General features: G+C 36.7%; 1 protein-coding gene across 2 annotated transcripts in view; it reads right to left on the reverse strand.

The window, feature by feature from the left end:
* The window catches only part of LOC138693878 (uncharacterized), a 756839-nt gene that overhangs the window by 22529 nt on the left and 710484 nt on the right, over positions 1 to 23826 (reverse strand). For both annotated transcript variants that reach the window (XR_011330579.1, XM_069817676.1), the window contains exons 6-7: positions 19312 to 19527; positions 5547 to 5940 (exon numbers count right to left, since the gene is read on the reverse strand). Coding sequence is in view for 1 of the 2 variants with exons in the window: in XM_069817676.1 (XP_069673777.1) it covers positions 5547 to 5940; positions 19312 to 19527 (610 nt within the window). In the remaining variant the exon portion in view is untranslated. The remainder of the gene's footprint in view (positions 1 to 5546; positions 5941 to 19311; positions 19528 to 23826) is intronic.

Raw genomic sequence — 23826 nt, forward strand, 5'->3', positions numbered from 1 at the left:
ATATGTGCAAAGAAATGAGACTATATTGAAAAGTGACAGAAAAGTCTGTAGATTAAGATGATACACCTAGTTTGTCTAAAAATTAAAAATTAAGATTTATAATAATGGGTTGCTAATGACTTTCAGTACGATCCTCGTATAAGCAGTAACATGAGCTGCTGCCAGGAAGTCCAAAGGAGGATAGCAATAGCAAAGGAAGCTTTTAATAGAGAAAGGAGTATCTTCTGCGGACCACTGAAAAATGATCTAAGGAAAAGACTAGTGAAGTTCTTTGTGTGGAGTGTGGCATTGTATGGAGCAGAAATATGGATATTACCACTAAGTAAGGGGAAAGTATTAGAAGCGCTTGAAATGTGGGTTTGGAGAGGAACGGAGAGTGTGAAATGGACAGAGAAAATAAGAAATGAAGCTGTGTTGAAAAGAGTAGGTGAAGAAAGAATAATGCTGCAACTAATCAGGAAGAAAAAAAAAAATTGGATTGTCACTGGTTATAAAGAAACTGCAGAGAGAGGCAGCGAAAAGTTACCGCACTATGCAGGGGACGTCGGGGAACAGATTGCCGGCAATCCATTGCTCGACTCACCGGTAAGCTGTAGCAGCGCAGGCGGGCGTTCAGCTACATTACATAGGCCTAAAATTCCTGAGTGGTGGGGATGGAGTGCGCGAACAGCGGAAAGCGTACGGAGTGGTTAGCTGATGAATTGAGTCAAAACTAACACAAACAATGTTCAAAAACAAGTGTAGTAATGCAACACTACGTAATAACGTGCGCTCAACAAACACGTCCCCTGCATAGTGCGGTAACTTTTCGCTGCCTCTCTCTGTACCTACTGAACGATGCATTAGAAGGAATGGTAAACGGGAAGAAAAGTTCGGGGCAGAAGAAGATATTAGAGTGGCAGACAACATTAAGATATATAGATGAGGGAAGATATGATATTGCTAGGTTTGCAGTGAAGGATCTATCTTTGGGCAGAATGAATGAATGAATAGTAACGTAAGAAATATAAAAAAATGTCAGAATACAGAAATAAAATGATGAGGTAAAAGAAAAATATCCCCTTTTGTCTCCATAAAGGCACATGATGACATGGAAGTGGAGCTTCATACTTCCACAACCTCCACACTGGAATGAGGTGTTAGGATCGGCACCAAGGTCCATGCGTTTTATGGCGTGACTACGACATCGACGGAGATTTATTTAATTTTTATGTATTTTTTGGTACCCATTTGCCTTGGGGACGTGTGATAGAGTCGGGGTTAAGGCATAACGCTGTAAAAGTCGAGAGGTAGCGATTTCGATTCCCAATGGGGTCATGGATTTTCTCCATTATTCTAATCCTTCCAGCCTCACTGTCCCTGGGATTTACCCAACCTTCAACAGAAATGTTTAAAAGGTCTTTTTCTTTGAAGGTAAAACCGGCGGGCATGTAGGATTCACATCCCTACTGCCATTATACTAAAGCGAAATATTTTTGTAAGATTATAAACTGAACATTATATTCTGCTATAACTCATGAAACCATGGAAACAGAAGTTTAAGATGAACTTTCTGCCTCATGGTTTTCCACACGGTCCATCTCGTCCCTTTCTCTATTTAATATGTCTCGAGATTTTCCATCTTTCACATAAACATTTCGGCATTTTTCCAAAATTAAAATCTTCGGAATAGGAGGCTTGATTTGGCATATTGCCTTCGGTATTCGGGGAGAGTTTACTGTGTCACGCGCACAGTGTAAGGGCTCGGTTACCTTCTCTTGCGAGGACTGCGGCGTTCAGGCCAAAGTGCAGGTTTTTAACAACTTCGGCGATCCTACCCAGTTGCTGAGTTCCTATTCTGTCATGGTTCTCCCTTCCCTTATGTGGCAACTATTAGTGGAATGAAAAAATCGGAGTGAGATAAGTGACCAACAGGCTTGGAGCTCACATATTCAGTTCTTCTCAACCCCAAACTTCATTGCAAGGACAGATTTTGGAGTAAATTTAAATGTTCTCCTGCCATATCTCAATTGACATTGCCTCGTAGGTCCACACATTAGTCATGGAAATATTGTGTAGGTCTATAATGGGTTATATAGGCTTATGTACATGAATATCAAATAAAATACACCACAGTGACAAAACAAGTAATTTTATTACATATTGCATTTTATTACTTTAATTAGAGGGTAGACGTATCACATAATCATTGGACTCCTATTAAATCCCTGTCAATATCTACATTCTTCATAAATTAATGATGAATAGTTTTGTCTTTTCGGAAAAGTCTGCGCACTGCAGAGCTTCCCATCTATATCTATGATAAACTCGTTTCTGGAGGACGGATATGAAAGCACTTTTCACTCTCATTTGAGTAATTGTTCACAGTTGTCCACCCAATTTTTTTCTCACAGAATCGGCAAAAATAGACCCTAACTGCTACTCTGACGCCCAAGCACATGACTGACGTCACAAATAACTATCATCTCGTCCCAGTTCTACACTATTCGAATAAAAGGATGTCCATTTCATGTAGCTACCCGTACACAGTTGTGTGTAGAAAGGAAATTTTCATTCTTCGACATTTAAAACTCATTAAAAGCATACTATTTTCTATTCTAGCTCTAAATATTTGTTATATAAATATATAGAAATCAATTGTTTTCCATTGTAAACTCTTCTGCAATACAAAAATTAAATTTCTCGATATGAAAATAACATATACATTATTGATCAACACACACAACTGCCAGCGCAAGCATTAACAGACAATAATTGTATTAAAAATTGAAATTCCTTTATACTATATCTTGTTATTTGTATTGCTAAACGCTCTGTTTATAGGCTACTTCAAAGGTAATAAATTTAGAACATGGAAGGAAACAGTAGTAATAAATTAAAAAAGAAACACTAAGTGTTGACATATACTTCCTAATTGAATACCTTACACGTTTCAGAAAAATCTCATTTGTTGAATGATGCTAAATTTCTGTGGTTGCAAAGAAATAGGTGAAAATGATATTTTGCGATATGGTATGCATCCTAATAGTAGACCTATCTTTATTGCAGCAAATAGAGGTCCGGCATTTGTTTCTGATAAGTTTCAACATGCTGTTGTAAAGAGACTATAAGGTTTAAAAATTAAAAAATAACACATTATGTAGCCTGAATAATGCAATTTATTGGAATATCTTCATTTTTTTTGTAAATTGCACATTTCAAATGATCCCCTTGGTATCTTATGACCTGTTGTAATCTTACGTAAAAATTGTTCATGACACTTTGCAATAAACCTGGGGTTTCATTGATTTCTTGCACTTCAGCCTGTATCCTGTTCTTCAGATCCTGGATAGAGTGTGGTATGGTTTGAAACAGTCTTGCTTTGAGGTGTCCCCACAAAAAGAAGTAAGGAGCTGTTAGATCTGGGGATCGAGCCGGCCAATTGATATCTCCAAACCGAGAAATTATGCGTCCTGGGAAGAAATTTCTCAACAGTATGGGCCTTGTGCAATATCCGACGAACTGTCCTGTCAGATATGCAGCAGATCTTGACGGACTTCGTTGCACTGCCAATCTCACTCTTTGCATATTTTCTGGAGTACGAATATAACGCCCACTACCATAAAAAGAAGGTTGTAAATATCCTCTGGTATTAAACATGTTAAACCAACTCAGTATTGTGTTCCTCGAAGGAAACCTACCGTCTCTCTGAACACTGAACTCACGGCGAAATTGACGTAGTGTTTGAACAACGGACTTACTTTCAATATATATTTATACCACAAAAATGCGTACGTTAACTGGCCAAGCATCCATGATTAACAAAATTGCATGTTTGGAAGTTCATGTTGCCTTGACAACATTTCATTTTCGCTACCTTCATTTCATTTTACAGCTCTACCAGACTAATCAGAACCAACTGCCGGGCTCTATACTATGGCTTCTGCTGTATGAGATTATGGATAGTCACGTATTATAGATTGCTTAATATAATAAATTATATTGATAATTGAAGTGGAATGCAACTGTTTTAATCAAAATTAAACTGAATGAACAAAGCCTTCTTGACTAGTAATCGATCATACAGTTTAATGAAGACTGCATAGTTGGCACAACTGGTAACAAGAGAACAGCTCATCATAATACACTACTGCCATCTAGCGGAATATTTGTAATGATGAGATGGTACAATAATACATTTTCAAGACAGTTTAGTACGTATCTTTACCAAGTGCAGGGTGCGAATTCAGATTTCTGATGAAGGGAAGATAGAATCCTAGATAGAGAATACCATACATAAAATTATTATTATCCTCATTCGATACGACTCAACAATTGGTCGCGATGAGTTACTTTTCTTGCATCTTGATCATAACAATAATTATATCCATGAGCAAGCTTAAAATACGTTTAATTCCTAAGTTATTGATTGTTGTCAGCTTGCCGGTGGTGATAATACATCAATATTATTTTCTTTGCTTACTTTATACTTATAAAGTACATACACTTGTACTAAAACAATTATATTTTGTGAGGGGAGATAGAGGTTATCCCTGGCAGGGATGTTAATATGACATTTTTAGAGGGAATAACTTTCCAACAGGGGGGGGGAATCCCCCATCCCCCCGTCAATTCGTACCCTGAGTAAGCGAATTAATATTTTATTTTATTAGAGTACTTCATTAATTCCTCTAATATTTATATACTTTCTTCCAATTGTGTAATAGTCAATTAAATCCCACTCGATTTTTTTTCTATAGATGAATCAAAACGTCTAGTGAGATTACTCTAAATAATACGCATGTATGATACACTTTCAGTGAACCGTAGTGAAAAAACTTGTTGCTAGAAGAGTCCAAATTCGGAATGCCGCTGCATATGACGAGATAATTATATTGTATGCTCTTCAGTAAATAGCCTACTTCTCTTACCTTAGGCCTATACCAACATTCCCTATTTATAAACTGAAACAAGAATAAAATAGTCTAACTAACACAACAGTAGTTCCATTCCCGAAACTGGGTGACGTATTTCAAATAATGCCGTTGTATCCTTTCTTACAGTACAGCTCATGCATTTTGTCCAGACACTCCCCCATTCTTCCTACAGAGCTGCGCACGAGAACGGATGAGTCTACTTATGAATTATAGGGGAATGGGTTAGTTTTTGCCTTGAACTCAGTAGACACACGCCCGACCTTCCCTTCGACTCCTACTCCCTCTACAGAAACGTTGTTCCCTTACTGCACATCGCGAGTGTCTTGACAAAATGCACGAGCTGTAAATACTCGTATATAACTGATTTTCGATAGGTCTAGTTATCATTTTAGAAACAGTAAAACATTTAAACATAAAAATAGATCAGTGGCGGGATAGAGATGACTTTATGCCACGATATCAACATGGAATTTCTTTAATAAAATATAGCACTCTTTCTTTCTGTACGTGCTTGCTAATCTCTAAGCCTGCTTCAAATATTACAGAATAGAAACAAAGTGGAGGAAGGGATAATATACGCAGTAAGACTATGTATATTAAAAGAAACATCAGTGGCGTGCCGACACTAACCTGGCCTCCAAATTGGCACGTCGTCTTCCACAAGTTTCTTGCTCTTGATTGAAGATCCCGAGGTGAGGTTATACCTCCTGCACCTCCAGGCTAGTGCTCCGACGACAACCAAAAACAGGAGGACTGCGGTTCCTGTTCCGGCTAGGAGTTCCATTTGTTGACGCCGCTCTGTGGTGACCTCGCTCACGACACCTCTGTTGACTAGCACTGAGAGCAGAGGACTGTTGACAGAAGAAGAGTGGGCGTGGGAAGACTCCAGGGACGCCGGCCGCGCCGAAGAAGGCGCAGACAGTACGTCTGAATCGAAGGCAACCTGTGGCGCGCGGTTCGTGTCTATCACCATCGGCTCACTACGCTCCGCCTGGTGATTTGCTGTCCGCGACACAAGCTCAACCTACAACCAAGAGTTGTGAATTGCGTAGTGCATAACTTGATGGTATGTGATATGATATATGTTATGATATGATATGATTCATGATGTGACATAATATAATATAATATACAATACAATATACATTAACATATGTAGATCAAGAGGAAAACAGAAAATAGGAAAGACTGGAGAAGCTGGGTTTGCAGTGAAAGACCTGCTCATGGGCAGAACACGTATGTATGTATGTATGTATGTATGTATGTATGTATGTTTTTTTAATTTTAGTTGGTTATTTTACTACGCTTTATCAACATCTTAGGTTATTTAGCGTCTGAATGAGATGAAGGTGATAATGCCGATGAAATGAATCCGGGGTCCAACACCGAAAGTTACCCAGCATTTGCTCATATTGGGTTGAGGGAAAACTCCGGAAAAAACCTCAACCAGATAACCTGTCCCGACCGGGAATCGAAAGCGGACCACCTGGTTTTGCGACTAGACGCGCTAACCGTTACTCCACAGGTGTGGATTGTATGTATGTATGTATGTATGTATGTATGTATGTATGTACGTACGTAATATATATATATAATATAATATAATATAGAGCTAAATGACAGCTGTGAGCACTGTGGAATGAAGATAAATGTCAATAAGATGAAGACCATGGTCGTAGGAAGAAAAGTAAAGATGATAAACTTGCGAATTCTAAATGAGGCAGTAGAGCAAGTGGACAGCTTCAAATACTTGGGGTGTACTATAAGCAGTAATATGAGCTGCAGCGAGGAAGTCAAAAGGAGGATAGGAAAGGCCAAGGAAGCTTTAATAGAAAAAGGAGCATCTTCCGCGGACCTCTGGAGAAAGAACTAAGGAAGAGATAGCGAAGTGCTTTGTGTGGAGTGCAGCATTGTATGGGGCAGAAACATGAACATTACGACGAAATGAAGAGAAGCTAATAGAAGTATTTTAAATGTGAATATGGAGGAGGATGGAGCGCGTGAAATGGACAGAGTAAGAAACGAAGCTGTGTTGGAAACAGTGGCTGAAGAAAGAATAATGCTGAAACTGATTAGAAAGAGGAAAAGGAAATGGCTGGGTCACTGGTTGACAAGAAATTGCCTACTGAAGGATGCACTGGAAGGAATGGTGAACGGGAAAAGAGTTCGTGGCAGAAGAGGATATCAGATGATAGACGACATTAAGATATATGGATCATATGTGGAGACAAAGAGGAAGGCAGAAAATAGGAAAGACTGGAGAATGCTGGGTTTGGAGTAAAAGACTTGTCCTTGGGCAGAACACTATGAATAATATAATATAATATAATATAATACAATATAATATAATATAATATAATATAATATAATATAATATAATATAATATAATATAATATATAATATCGACGGCGTTCAGTGAAAAGGGCTCAACCCACAAAAGATATATTTTTCAGAAAGAGCTATAATTAAATTTTAGGACACTATTATTAGTTACTTTATATGAAAGAATGTAAATATATTTGTCAGAAAAGATAATATATTTACGTTCTGTAATTAAATTTTAACTAATTATACAGCAAAAAAGTCACATTTAAAAAAATGAGGGTTAAGCCCTTTTACCCAAACCACCATCGATATAATATAATATAATATTTGTGCGAGATCGTGCGTATTTGCTTGTTTTCCGCACAGAACCAATACGCGGTAAGTGTGAAATACTACATTCAGTATTCCCAACGTAACACACATAACAATTTCCCTCTTCTTACCGCTTAAGCGCGACATTCATTTTACTGCTTTAGGCTTTTAATATATTATATTTAGAGACGTTTGACATAGTCATAATTATCAATTGGAAACTTACCACTGCAATTTCACCTAAATTGCAATGTTAATTATTGTTTTTAAATATTTGCAAAAATTAAGTAAAGTCTACTGCTCCACGAAACTTATTGCATTCCTGATACAAGTAACATTAAGGAAGCCGTGAAAAAATCAACAAGATTCCAGAATGCGGATGTTATTACTGCAATATGTTATATAAATAATATTGTTAAAATATTACAATGAAAAATAAATCATTACATAACCTTACCGTTTGTTTTAAGTTCGCATTTATAGACTGGGGAAAAAAAAAGACAGACGTATATCACGGACTGCTGGAGTATAGTAAACACAGAAAACATTTTATAGCAACAATGTTGAAGAAAGATATTTTGGTTTTCCGAAGTTGCCGTCATTAAACAGAAACCAAGATGGAGATTTCATTGCAAATAATTAGAAATTCGTCTTTCAGGTATGTAATAAACGATCTTTGCACAAAATAATGTACGATACACGAGCGGTATTTTGTTTTCATGTTCTCGGAAATTAAAAAAGCTCAACTACGTTTCGCTTTTTCAATCTTTTCCTCGACCATGAAAACGTCAACATACCGCTCTTGTAACGTATATTACTATTATATAACATTATATTAATATAACATTTTACCGTACTGTATGTCACAGTCATACTCGCACACGTTTCCCAAGTTGAGAGCTAAGAAGCAACTTGAAAACTCAGACACCTCACGTGGATGTAACGCGGCCGCCCAAAGCCATCTCAAACTTATTTTATGACCGGAACAATAAGAAGGCTGTGATGAAATGGCGTGTTCTCAAATCTGCAACGGTTGCCGAAACGATCCTTCATTGGAAAACAAAGGCCAACGATGAAATTGCAAGGCGGAAACGAAGAAGTCTTTGTAAATATGATCGGCGTAACCAAGCGGTATCACGCATGCGCAATGACGTCCGCTACTGTTCATACTATTAATTTTAATATTCTTCCCTATAACCGCGACTAATGACCTGGACTCACAGCGCGAATTTTACAAAGATGACTAAGTTTGTGATCAGCAGGAGCGTCACAGAATAATTGGATGAAGCAAGCAAATTAGTATGACACGTCTTATAACTTAAGGCTGGTTCACAATAAACCGGGAACAAAAACTACAACGTGAACGAGAACGGAAATATTGTTAAAATAAATACATTTAAATGTGAGTATTTACAATTAACTAGTGGGAATGCTCACATTTAAATACATTCATTTTAACATTATTTCCGTTCTCGTTTTTGTTGTTTCCGTTTCCGGTTTATTGTGAACCAGCCTTTACAAGTAGGAGTCAGATATTGATGACCTAAAAATAACTTTAAAATGACCAATAAAATGCCCTTATGCCCTAAAATAAAACTCAAAACCTTAAAAGTTAATAAATGAAAGTCAGGAGACTGTATATGGACTCATAATAAACACAAAAGGGAGTATAGTTTTAAAAGAAATCAAAATAACTCTCGTTTCTGTTTTTCTCGCGCTATATTAAAGAAAAAACAATTATCATTTAATTCAGTTTATTCACTGTGTCAAAAGCCTTTTCTAGATCCAAATATACTACATACACTTCTTTATTCTTCTCTAAAGAAAAAACTATTCAGTAATCTTAATATGAAACAACGAGTCAAAGTCAGGATAGGAGAAGAAATGTCAGAAGGAAGTGAAATAGGGAGAGAAGTACGTCAAGATGCCGTTTATCACTTACCCTGTTCAACATCTACTTGGAAGATTTAATGAAGAACTGTATTCAGAATATGAGAGGAGTGATAGTAGGAGGAAGAGGAGTAAAGTGAGTAAGATTTGCTGATGATATGACGTTGTTAGCAGAAGAGGAGATGATATTAAGAGATATGCTACTGGAGCTAAATGAAAGCTGTAAGCAGTATGGAATGAAGCATAAGTTAAACACAAATAAGACGAAGAGCATAGTCATAGGAAGAAAAGTAAAAAAGGTAAACGTGAGAATTCTAAATGAGGCAGTAGAGCAAGTGGACAGCTTCAGATACTTAAGGTGTACTATAAGCAGTAATATGAGCTGCTGCCAGGAAGTCAAAAGGAGGACAGCAATGGTAAAGAAAGCTTTTAATAGAAAAAAATCTTCTGCGACTTCTGGAAAAAGAACTAAGGAAGAGACTAGTGAAGTGCGTTGTATAGAGTGTGGCATTGTATGGGGCAGAAACGTGGACATTACGACGAAGTGAAGAGAAGCGAATAGAAGCATTTGAATTGTGGATATGGAGAAGAATGGAACGTGTGAAGTGGACAGACAGAATAAGAAATTAAGCTGTGTTGGAAAGGGTGGGTGAAGAAAGAATGATGCTGAAACTGATCAGGAAGAGGAAAAGGAATTGGTTTGATCACACGCTGAGAAGAAACTGCCTACTGAAGGATGCACTGGAAGGAATGGTGAATGGGAGAAGAGTTCGGGGCAGTAGAAGATATCAGATGATACGACTTTGAGATATATTGATAATATTCATACGTAAAAATCGAAATAATTTTGAATTGTATTCTCATAGTTATGAAACAAAAGGTATGCACTCTTTAAGATTGTTTGAACCAAAATGCAACACTGCTACAGTATTTAATCATAGTAGTAATTTAGGCACAAGAATATATAACAAATTTATATTTAAATATCCTAATCTTGTCAATTCTAATAGTTCTAGTATTAAATTTAAAAAGTTATGTATGGATTTTTTTAAAATTGAAAAATTGTAAATTTAAATTTATATACTATAACTGCACAGTAGACATAAGACAAATTGTATTGTATAATTATTCATTTCAATTCAGGAATCCGCCCCTGAGCTCGAGTTCTACTCTTTCAGGGACGAGCTAAAGTTTTTCTGTATATATTATATTTTATGTTACAATTATTAGCAAAATAATAAATAAATAAATAAATGAATATGAGGAAACAAATAGGAATGTAGAAAATAGGAGAGATTGAAGAAAGCTGGGTTTGCAGTGAAAGGCCTTCCTTACGCAGAACACTAAATGAATGAATGAATATCAGTTAATACAAATTCATGGATGGTCATGGTTGTATACTTCTACACAGAATAAGGCATAATTTTTAAACTAAGGTATATTACTTATATATTTTCGTATTTACGTGTTTTTATTTATTTATTTATTTATTTATTTATTAACAAATAGACGCTCTCCATTTCAGTGTACGCAATAATATTTATGTGTAACATTTCAACTTTGGCTGGAAAGTTTCGACGCCTGGCACTGGAAGGGTTCATTTAAACTCGCGGAATAATTGTTAACCACCGCACGCCCGCAAGGCCGGCCACATAGTCGAGGACAATGCATACGAATACAATTTGTCTCCACTCAGCTAGACAAAGACGCCTGTATTTCACGACGTGGAGAAAAGGGACGTAAAAGCAGCGAACACGGCCTCCTGCGTTGTACGTAACATTTAAAAGTAAATTAAAGCCAACTCATTTCATGTCCGTCACAAGGTGTAAGCTACAATACGCTCCAAAGATCGTAAACGACGGAGACATTCCTCTCGTCATTTCTTAAGTTGCGAGTATTTTGAAAACTTTCTTGCCAGCAGTGTTACCACAATCCTGCACTTAAAGGGAATACTCCATTTCATAATTTTATCCCTATCGTACATTGGTTTTTACAAAAATTATTATTTTGCTTCGTTTTTAATATTGAAAAAAAATTCACGTATAATTCAAGACACCGCGTTTCCAGAAAGATGACAATGCCATTAAAAGAAACGCGAGAAAAAATGTTGCTTGAACACTTGGGTGTGTCCGCCGAGTTAGCTCTGTGGTAGCGCGTCTGCCTTCACACTAGCGGGTTCGAATCTCGGCCGGGTCAGAAATTTTCATTTTCATGTAAAATTTCTGCCTCGGGACTAGAAGAGATGCCAGTGCACAACTTATAGGGCCATATTCATAGACATTCTTAGCGCGGGCTTCCGGTGGATGATCAGCGAACTAACGTTTTTCGTATTCATAAACCAGTATTAGCGATATGATATGATAAGAATCCTGTGCAAGTAATCAGTCGATAGCCGGGGCTAGTTTAGCACGCTCGTAGCGCGGGCTAGCGAAATGTCTATGCATAGCACCCATAGTCACTAAATTGTGCACCGCACTAATATGCCTGGGTTAAATCCCAAATCTCTCCGCAGTGCATATGAAGAGAAGGGATATGTCACTGGTGATAGTGATTCGTCCGTCGGATGGGGACGTTAAGCCTGGCGGCCCCCTTGGTGCTATTCGACAGGAGTAGGCTACGTGCCGGCACCGGTTTTCCCCTTCTCCCTTACCATCATAATCATCATCCCTTCCCTACACTACACTTACACGAACACTTACAAATACACTCACCCTAGTACACGATATAACTCTTCACAGATACACATAATGCATAACGTGGCAGGGTAACATATATTGCAGAGCTATGCTAAGGTAAGTACAGGTACGGAATTAAAATTTGGAGCGAGTCTTGATGGGAGTCCACTTGTATGTAAGAAACAATTTCGTACGACTATCCACAAGTAGCATAGGCCTATATACAGAAGTTCTTGTTTATTGCACATGCGCAGTGTATTGTAAGCGAAACATACAATAAGGGAGCTCCAAATTTTATTTCAGTATCTGTAGATGTTGTTAAGTTTGTATGCTGTATTTTCCTCTTCCATTTTTTAATGCGTATAAAATCCTTCTCAAGTCACATATTTTGCCGTATCACCTTGAAACTTTCTAGATGTTCTTAATAATACATGGGTTTTAGTGTGAATTATATATTGGGGAATTTTTGAACTGTTAAAATAAAAATTCAAAAATTAAAAAAGTTTTTGCTGTAAATACAGGGTTATTACAAACGAAATCTGTGCTATAGACATGTATTTTGCACTGTTAGGTTGAAGTATTGTAGAAGTTTCGATAAAACACACTATTGATACTGTGCTGATTGTTGCTCCAGTGTGACCATAGTTTTTTTTAGTGGGTTATTTAACGACGCTGTATCAACTACGAGGTTATTTAGCGTCGATGAGACTGGTTATAGCAAGATGGTATTTGGCGAGGTGAGGACTCGCCCTAGATTATCTGGCATTCACCTTACGGTTGGGGAAAACCTCGGAAAAAACCCAACCAGATAATTAGCCCAAGCGGGGATCGAACCCGCGCCCAAGCGCAACTTCAGACCGGCAGGCAAGCGCCTTAACCGACTGAGCCACGCCGATGGCTAAGCATAGATATGATGATTATGATAGCTATCGATATGCATTTTGCGCCGTTGGGCTGAGGAACTGCTTCAAATGCATGAGAAGGGAGGTGACTTCAACTTTCAACAGGGTGACTGGCACCGGGGGGTATTATAAATATTATCTGGACGGAACATTTCACAGCGCTGGATTAGTCGTGCAACATACCACAACTGCGCCCTCTCACGGTGGCCACCAAGGAGCCCGGACTTGCGAAAGGCGAGATTTACGTCCCCCCACTCCCTAATGATGCAGATGAACTCATTTTAGATAACACTTTAACATTTAGATGAAATGATTTAGATTGGGATGAACTAGACCATGGGTGTCCAAACGCCTATAGAACCAGGAGATATTGCACGTCAAGCATACTCTGCTAAGGTCAATAACTTTCGATATAAAATAGGAAAAACTACCTTAAAGAATATGCGCTGCGGGTTGCTTATGCCAGGGGTTACCTCGTACGAGTTAAATTGGACATCTTCTATGAACTAGACTATAGTCTTAATGTGTTCCGTATGACGCAAGTAGCAAGAGACCTATACTGAACATTTGTGAGTTTCCAAAATAAGCTTGAAGAATTACTTTCTAAAAGAATGTAAACTGATTCCTGAAAACATTAGTAGTTTGAATTTATAAAACATTGAATGTGTCTATATCTTTAGTAGTAGCCCTGTATATTAATCACATAGAAAACCCCAGAGCAATTCTTAACTACCTAAGTTTGTAGGAATTAGTGACCAAATATCAGTTCAAGAAAAATTGCAACGCAAGGAGCATTATACATGCCACAAGAAAAAACAATAAAATAATTAATAAATAAAACCCGTTTCACCTATGGAGTTCTAATTTGATTTGATATCGCATGTCAACTGTGTCAGTATATGATAAAAATTTAAAAAAGATTGCTTCAAAATTACAGAAGATGAAAATTTCAGCACTATCTCCCCTTAAGGGAGTCTGTACTTCCATATCTTACAATGTTAAATTCCTCAATTTTGGGTACACTTTCCTCAGAAGTTATGAAAGATACAAATGTAGAAAAAAAATAGAGCATATATAACATAACTTTATGTACACGAGCGGTTAAATAAATTTAAAATTACACTGAGTAGTTGGGAAAAAAAAATAAATTCACTGGTAACATTTTTTGCGTTAAGAATTATTATTTTTTATTTTTGCTGAACATAGAAATAAAAAAATGTTTTCAATCTATTGTGTCAAATTCCATCGCATTGATATTATATATTAATTTCAGACTTCTGGGTACAATACTTTCTGAGAAAAGTGTACCGATGTCACAAAATTGAGAGAAGTGCAGAAAAATCGTATCAAAGTTTCCATATCTTGCAAAGTTAAATCCCCAATTTTGGGTGCACTTTTCTCAGAAGTGATAAAAGATAGAAATGTAGAAAAAATAGGGCATATGTAATATACTTTTATGTATACACCGACTAAATAAATTTAAAATTCCACTGAGCTGTTGGCAAGAAAACGTTTTTCATTCATAACATTTTTGCATTAAGAATTACTACAATATTTTTTGCTGAAGATATGGCTAAAATCTGACAATTAGAAGAAATAAAGTCATATTATCATTTTACACATATTAAACTAACGAAAAACGATAAAAAAAACAAAATTTCATTTTTTTGGTCAAAATTCGGTGTACAGAACCCCTTAATTTATTAAACAATGAGTAAAATATATTGATACAAATTTAATTTATTAAGAAAGCTATTATAAAGTTACTATTACTAATACTCGAACAGTGATTTCGAGAAACGTTTCGTAGCACCTACAGTGTAGGCTACACAACGCGCAATCTGTTTGCATATTTGAGAGATAAGGCGTATGCATTTCCGCTCATGCTAATCGGGTCGGAACGGCGATAATCTTGTCACTAGGCCATAAATCTTGGACATGATTTGTCACCCTGATCAGTATGCAACCACGCGTTACACGCCCTCAAAATACTTTCAAAGGAACAAACAATCTGTCATGCAAGACCATGTTATGAGAACAAATGCACGGCAATTCTGTTCGTAGACAGATCTAAAGACGAACAAAGATTTCAACTACCAGTACTACCCTGTTTGTGTGCAAGAGGTTCTTGTCCAATATCAATGTAATATAATAAGGAAATAAAAGTTCATCCGCTCAAATTAAACATAGTAGCATTTGCCCTGATTATCCAGAACAAAAACTAAGATAATAATCATTAAACATTTGAAAATATTTATCTAAATGAAAAGAAACAGCCTATATAGATTTACCGTAAGAATTACTAAACCTGTTGAAAACAACATTCGACTGTAACATATACCGGGTGTTTCAATATCCAACCGAGGAAATATAAGGGGTTTTGGATGGGCCCTTGATAAGTATTTCGAGATAGGCAACTAGGGATCTGCGGATCCAAACTTATTCGTAATGACGTTAAATATTTTTGTACCAGTACGCCACTGATTGAGGTATTTGAATAAAAAAGCTACCACGGTGGGACTCGAATGTACCACCTTTAGGTCAGAGATCTGACGCGTTATCTGTTACACCACAGCTTGTTGTCGATAATTCTCTTCTAAAATAAGTAGAAATGAATGAGAGTGAAACAAAAGCAGTGCGGTGGCGTACTGTCTCATTTTTTGCCGGCAATTTTACAAATTCTGTAAAAGATAAATTTTGAAAACACGGTTCATTAGTTCTTAACAGTTGGGCTTCATCTAATCACTAATAAGGTCCCAAACCATTTCATACTCCTCTCATTTTAATAATGGATGAGTGTCAAATGTAAACAAACTTAACTGATAATTTTTCTGTCGGAGACCCAGGGTTCCCTATCTCAAATTGCTTGTCTACAACCTCTCTATAATCAGATAAATTTCTTGGGTTGAACTCTGAAACACTCTGTATAAAATATACAATATCGTGGCTTCACTTCAAACAAGTGAAGGAAATATAAATAGGCAATATGTTATGAGTGCAAGATGAAATCGCGTATTGTACATTAGTACTGTAAGTGTTCTGCAAATTTTAAATGATGTACATATTTTCAGAAATGTTGCAGATATTCAGTTGACTAATATTGAATTTTGTAGTCATCCGGCAGATGCTGAAATATCTTTCAAAGTTTGAGCACATTTTATATTTGAAGCCTTTCTTTTTTACATATTTAATCGTCTTTCAAATTTTAGATATTTTGAAATATTAGACACTAGTGTCTTGAAATGTTCGAATATGGGAGGGGCAACCCAGACAATAAAAACTTCGTCTCATTTCATATGAAAAACTAATTGCTATATATGTGCTAAAATTCTTAAGGGCTTAAAACATGAGTGAAGGACAGCGAATATTTTTATAACAAGGTGGAACAAACACTACAGTCCACGTTCTGCAGAGCGAACATCGGCGAATATGGAACTTCGCCGTACTCGACAAACTTGAACAGAACATAGCACCTGTAATGCACGACACTATTGGACACCTTGCAAGTTCAATAGATTTTGCAAATTTCATGCACCTTGCAAATTTATGTACTTTAAATTTTTATGCTTCTTGCAAATTGTGCGTCTTTCAAATATTACGTGTGTTCCGAACTATACGCACCTTGCAGATTTCATACATCTCGCAGAATTTGCGTACCTTGCAGATTTTGTGAAAGTAAATGTTATGCAGTTTGCAAGTTTTATGTAACTCGCAAGTTTTATACAACTTGTAAATTTTATGAATATTGCAAATTTTTATGCAGATTGCAAATATTTTACACATATTTCAAATTCTATGCATCTTTCAAATTTTATGAGTATTTCAAATTTTACGAATCTTTCAAATTTTATTCATCTTTCAAACTGCACAGTATGCATCTTGCAAATTGTAGGTATCCTTTAAATACAACGCGTTCAGTTTAAAAAAAGGTCCGCACATTGAAGAGTACATAACATAACTATGGGTACCTATATTTTCTTTGTTGTAGTAATGTAGGCCTATATTCCTATGTTTTATGCATACTTCATAATTTGTAACCAAAAAATAATCAAACCTTGTCGACACACGCATTGAAACGGTGGGACATTTCCAAGCATGTTGTAGTTATCTATGGCGGATTATCTTTTAAATACGAGCTGTATTATAAAGGTGAACATAAAGTCTTTCCCTGATTATAAACATTTATTACTGAAAAAAAATGCTACATATAGGGAGGCGGTTTTTAGAAAATAATGCCTCAAGCTTCAAAGTGTTCGTGGATACACCTCAACATGTTCTCCGTTTGTTGTACACAGAACGACAGATTGAAATCCGATTTCATGCCATGTTTTTCGCCAACATCTCGCTTTTCCAATCCCAAAACCGAACATTGTATCTGTTGACTTTCCCGGAGGTGTGAAAAATTTTGTACAGACGGCTGCAGTTCACACGTACAAAGTGAAAATCATGCAAGCTTTGTTGCCAGACAACTGTACCGGAAGTGATGCATATGTTCTGGAAGGAATTGAACGACACAATGACTATCTTAAGCAAGTTTGTTTTTCTGATGAGGCAATCTTTCATACCTCCGGAAAAGTGAATAGACATAATATTCAGATTTCAGGGTTAAAAAATTGAGATGTTGGCAAAAACGTGGCATGAAATCGGGTTTCGATATGATGTTCTCCGGCTTTGTTGCCAGACAACTGTACCGGAAGTGATGCATATGTTCTGGAAGGAATTGAACGACACAATGACTATCTTAAGCAAGTTTGTTTTTCTGATGAGGCAATCTTTCATACCTCCGGAAAAGTGAATAGACATAATATTCAGATTTCAGGGTTAAAAAATTGAGATGTTGGCAAAAACGTGGCATGAAATCAGGTTTCGATCTGATGTTCTCCGAACAACAAAAGGACCACATGTTGAGATGTATCCATGGAAACTTTGAAGGTTGGGATATTATTTGCTGAACATCGCGTCCCTGTATCCAGCGTAGTTTTTCAGTAATAAATGTTTATAATCGGGGAAAGATTTTATGTTCAACCTGTATATCTTAGGCCTACACGTATTGGGTACCTTGCAAGTTTTACTTTGTCATTTAACGACGCTGTATCAACCACTGGGTTATTTAACGTTGATGGGATTTGTGATAGCGAGATCGTATATTGGGCGAGATGAGGCCGAGGATTCGCCATAGATTATCTGACATTCGCCTTACGGTTGGGGAAACCTCGGAAAAAACACAAGGTGATCAGCCTAAGCGGGAATCAAACCCACGCCCGAGAGCAACATTGTATCGGCAGGCAAACGCCTCAGCCGAATGAGCTACGCCGGTGGCTTGCAAATGTTAAACATTTAATTGCTAATATATTGCATTTTTCAAATATTATACATCCTGAAAATATTTCATTTTCATATTTTAAGAATTTTCAAATTTTAACGTGTATCCTAAAATTGAAATCAAACTCCCAATTAAAATCGCAGCACAGAAGCCTTTAGCACTTCTTCAAATTGATGCGGAAAACGATAAATTTCAATATTCGTTACTACATATTAAAACATTCAACCAGGATATAAAAAATCAGCTTGGTGGCAATTCAATGCTTAAGATATATAAAAAAAAATTAGAGAATATGTGATGACAACCCGCATTGTCGACTCTTATAATGCGTTACTAATATGTAGTGAACTACATCACGAATCTAGTAACCTTTGACAACGCGTCAATCAGCATCATTCAATATCGTAATTGGTTGACATACGTACGCCTTGCCCTTGGGTTGCTCGGGAAATAGACCTATTTAATTGTATCTCCTCATAGCCAATTCGCTAGTCTCCTAAATTAAGATAACTCATCCTGCTTGCGGTTTTCGTAATTTTGGTAAGGACTAAGACTTAAGGTTGATTCACACTAAATCGGGAACGGAAACAACGAGAACGAGAACGGAAATAGTTAAACGTATTTCCGTTCTCGTTCTCAGAAAACTTTAAAAATGATGGAAAAACCTACTAGAACTCCCCGTTTTGAGGTAATTAATTTATATTTCAATAGATTTCATACGGACACAGAATACTTAATGGACGTCAAGTTTGTAATTATATGCTGTGATAAACTCCAGTGAGAGGTCTATTTTAGGTTAGCATTTCTGATGCCCATTGACGCGACGTATTCATCAATAATGAGTAATTTACACTTAAAGCCTATACGTTTATAGGCGTCTACTTTGTACACCATGTTTGCACAGCAGTAAAAAAAATCCTCTTACAACCTGTTTCACTACAGGGAAAGTAAATGTCAATTTGCTTACCTGGATGTGGTAGATTGTGTCGGGCCACAGTGACAGAGTGACACAGGTGGAGTCGGTGAACAGGTTGCCCTTCAAGCCTCCGCCGTCGACCTCCCATGTGACTAGGTAAACCCCTCGGGTCACCCGAGGCTCCCAGGCTATTTCGGCTATCACCAACACCTTCTGATGGATCAGAGATACCTCCCTCAGTTCCCAGGTGCCGCTACTGACGTTGTTCTGTATTGAAAGAAAAGACGACATCATGTAAAAGGCAAATTATTTCACATTAAACGCTTAATATCATCATCATCATCATCATCATCATCATCATCATCATCATCTCAATTTCTAGATTTTTGCGGATGTCATAGGAATAAATTTACGCGTTAGCACCAACTTCTGTGGTTATAAATTTAAAATTACGGTTTATTTAACGACGTTCGCAATTACAGAGGTTATATCAGCGTGCCCGAGGTGCCGGAATTTTGTCCCGCAGGAGTAATTACTTTTGTGCGAGATCGTGCGTATTTGCTTGGTTTCCGCACAAAACCAATCCGCGGAAAGTCTAAAATTCCACATACAGTATTCCCAACCTAACACAAATAACAATATCCCTCTTCTTACCGCTTAAGTGACATATTTCTTTTACTGCTTTAGGCTTTTAACATATTATTTTTAGAGACGTTCAATATAGTAATAATTATAAATTGGAAAACTTACCATTGCAATTTCACCTAAATTGCACTGTTAATTATTGTTTTTAAATATTTGCAAAAATTAAGTAAACTCTACAACTCCACTAAAGTTACTGCATTCGTGATGCAAATAACATTAAGGAAGCCATGAAAAAATCAACATGATTCCAGACTCATCATAGACTGGGGGGGGGGGGAAGACAGACGTATATCACGGCCTGCTGGAGTATAGTAAACACAGAAAACATTTTAAAGCAACAATGTTGAATATAGATATTTTTGTTTTGAAAATTTGCCGTCATTGAACAGAAACCAAGATGGAGATTTCATTGCAACTAATTAGAAATTCCTCTATCAGGTATGTAATAAACGATCTTCGCACAAAATAATGTACGATACACGAGCGGTATGTTTTCTTTCAATTCTCGGAAATTAAAAAAGCTCAACTACGTTTCGCTTTTTCAAACTTTTCCTCGAACATGAAAACTTCAACATACCGCTCTTGTAACGCACATTACTATTACACGCCGGTAAATCTACCGACATGAGCCTGTCGAATCCGCAACCTCGATACAGAAAGCTAGCCCTATATCTACTACGGTACCCAGGCCGACTTTTGTGGTTATTAGCACCTTACAATGCTCGGCTGCAATATGTTACCAATTTTATTAAAGTTTTACATTGGCTATATGAATAATAAATGACACTGAATAAATGAGGTTCATTATCGCCCGCACATAAGCCCAGTCCCTAGCATCATATCCCACCTTCCTCAAATCCATTTTAATATTACCTTCACATCTACGTCTCGGCCTCTCCAAACATCTTTTTCCCTCGGATCTTCCAACTGACACTTCATAGTCATTCCTGGATACTCATACGTGCTACACGCCCTTCCCATCTCTAAAGTCTGGCTTTCATTCATTTATTTAGTGTTCTGCCTAAGGGTAGGTCTTTCACTGCAGCTTTCTCCAATCTTTCCTATTTTCTGCCTCTTCGTTTCCTCATATGATCCATATATGTTAATGTCGTCTATGATCTGGTATCTTCTTCTACCCCGAACTCTTCTCCCGTTCATCATTCCTTCCAGTGCATCCTTCAGAAGGCAGTTTCTTCTCAGCCAGTGACCCTACCAATTGCTTTTCCTCTTCCTGATCAGTTTCAGCATCATTCTTTCTTCAACTACTCTTTCCAACACAGCTTCATTTCTTATTCTGTCTGTCCACTTCACACGTTCCATTTTTCTCCATATCCACATTTCAAATTCTTCTATTCGCTTCTCTTCACTTCGTCGTACTTAATTCTTTAATGTTCCTAATTATGTTAGGTGAAGAATACAACGAGTGCAATTCTGCGTTGTGTAACTTTCTCCATTTTCCTGTAAATTCATTCCTCTTCTTCTTCTTCTTCTTCTTCTTCGGCACTATGGTCCTTTGTGTATAACCTTGGCCTCCCTTATGGCCGCCTTCCATTCTGTCCGATCACGTGCTTTGATTCTCCATCTTTTAAACTTGAGTGCCATTATGTCATCCTGGACATCAACAAGCCAACGTAGCTTAGGTCTTCATCCCTCTTAGCCACAAATATTTTCCTAAGCACCTTATTCTCGAACATTCTTAACCTCTCTTCCTCTCTCAAAACGAAAGTCCAAATTTCACAACCATACACAACAGCCAGTAATATAACTGTTTTATAAATTCTAACTTTCAGTTTGTTTTTAAAGCACAGTAGATGACAAAAGCTTCTGAACTGAATAACAACAGACATTTCCCATATTTATTCAGCGTTTAATTTCCTCTGGAGTGTAATTTATATTTGCTACTATTGCTCCAAGGTATATTGATTTTTTCACATTTTCAAAGGATACATTTCTAATTTTTATAGCCTATTTCCATTTTGTGCTAAGTTCTGATCATGAGACAAATGAATAAACGATAATTCACATAATTTCAATCTGAAAAATTATATTTCAGGTTCGTCAAAGACTTATTTTCTTTCCTAATTTTAGAGTGGCGAGATGTGATCTCTTCAACTTCATAGGTTTCCTTGTCATGATTATCTTCCGAAACATTTACATTGGCTCCATTTTCGCCCTGGCAAAGCCTTACATCATAAAACCGGAATTTTATGTTTTTTTACAGCACAATGAATATCTACACCTTTCCCCCCAACAAATTGCGTTCTTTGCAGCTTCAGCAAGGTCTCCGATGACGAAGGGCACCTACGCAACTGTAATGCAGTGCATTGTTCGTCGGACAGTATAAACAAATGCTATCTATGACACTCCCTCATCAACGTTCGAGTGACATAGCCTATTATGTTTCTATATTAACCCTTTTCGCTCGAATGAGTTCATTTGGAATCACTAACGTTTCTATAATTTCTGACTCATATGATTAGGCTGATGTGATTCCATTTGGTATCCTCAAAAGTAGTTTCGTTCTTTACCGATAGAGTGCAGCACCCGCCAGTTCCTTGGCCAGCTGTTACTAGAAAGAGGATTGCTTTTTTTTTGTTTGTTTCTTAATGGTGTCTCTACGAAACAAAATTCAAGTCAGAAAGAGTTAAGAGTCACTTAGTATTGAAATGTAGTCTATTATTTTCGAATCGGCTCTGAAATATAATTGATGTATTTTTCGTTATTCCACATAAAATAATCATTAAGTCGGAAATATTTAGCCAGTAATTCTACCAATGACTACCTTTCTTCCCACACTGAATAAAAAGCTCACTGCCAAACATCTTACTGGTCGTTCTTGTGCTAGGGAAAGAAAGAGAACATCTTCCGACCAACACTACAATGAGACTTATAGATAGCAACTGCCGCTCGTACATTGGGGAGGGGGTGTGATAGATAGCACTTCTTTATAATACCGTCCGAACATCAATGCAGTCGAGTGTACATAAAGGAAGTAACATCAATCACTGTCAAGTATAGTAAAACCTCGAGTAACTATGGTAATGAAGGAGAGAGGAGGAACGGTTAATCGAAAAGGACGGTTAATCCGTTCTCATTTTCTTTGCCTTATTTCTATGTCTTTTTAAATAAGTTTATCATTTTTTTAACTTTACTACTAGCAATTATTTTCTGGTCACCATTCTAATTCAGCGTATTAATTATGATTGTTCAACGTTCCATCTTAAGTATTATTAATCGTATAGGGACTAATAAGTGTACAATTAGGTCAAAATTTTGTCAAAATTTTTGGTCAAGAAATCACATTTTTAGTTTTTATCAATTGAACTTTTTATGGTCTAGGGAAGCTTTGGGGCAATTTCCATGCACTTATGTCCTTCCAACTGCACGTTTCGGCGGCCATTTTAAAAGAAATGTGCATGTGTTTATATTCATTTAAAATTTCAGACTCATTTCAGTCAGTTTTTAGTTTGTTTGCACATTTTGCTTTGATAAAAACCCTACTACATGAATGGTTTTCTATTAAACTTATGTAATATGAGTAAAAAAATTGCTATTAGGATTTTTTAAGTCTCTCAACTTTTAAACGTTAATTTTTTATGCAGGAGTATAACAATATATTATTTTTTTAGGGTAAAACAAAGAAAACACTGGATAGTAAGTTTCGTTTTTGTGAGTTTGACAGCTATAAAAATCGAATTTCAAGCAAAAATGTCAACATTTTTAGGATGATAATTTATTTTAAAAATCACTTAAATTACAAAAATGTTAATAATTCATACATTATTAAACGAAATTAGGTGAAATTTAGTATACACAGTATTTATAAGGAGTACACCAACGTCACGAAATTTCAGACTTCTACCTTTATTAGTTGAGGAAATTGAAATTTCACCTCAGTTTATCCTTAACTTATTTCAGATT

The sequence above is a fragment of the Periplaneta americana genome, chromosome 2 (assembly GCF_040183065.1).
Source record: "Periplaneta americana isolate PAMFEO1 chromosome 2, P.americana_PAMFEO1_priV1, whole genome shotgun sequence".
Classification (NCBI taxonomy): Eukaryota; Metazoa; Arthropoda; class Insecta; order Blattodea; family Blattidae; genus Periplaneta; species Periplaneta americana.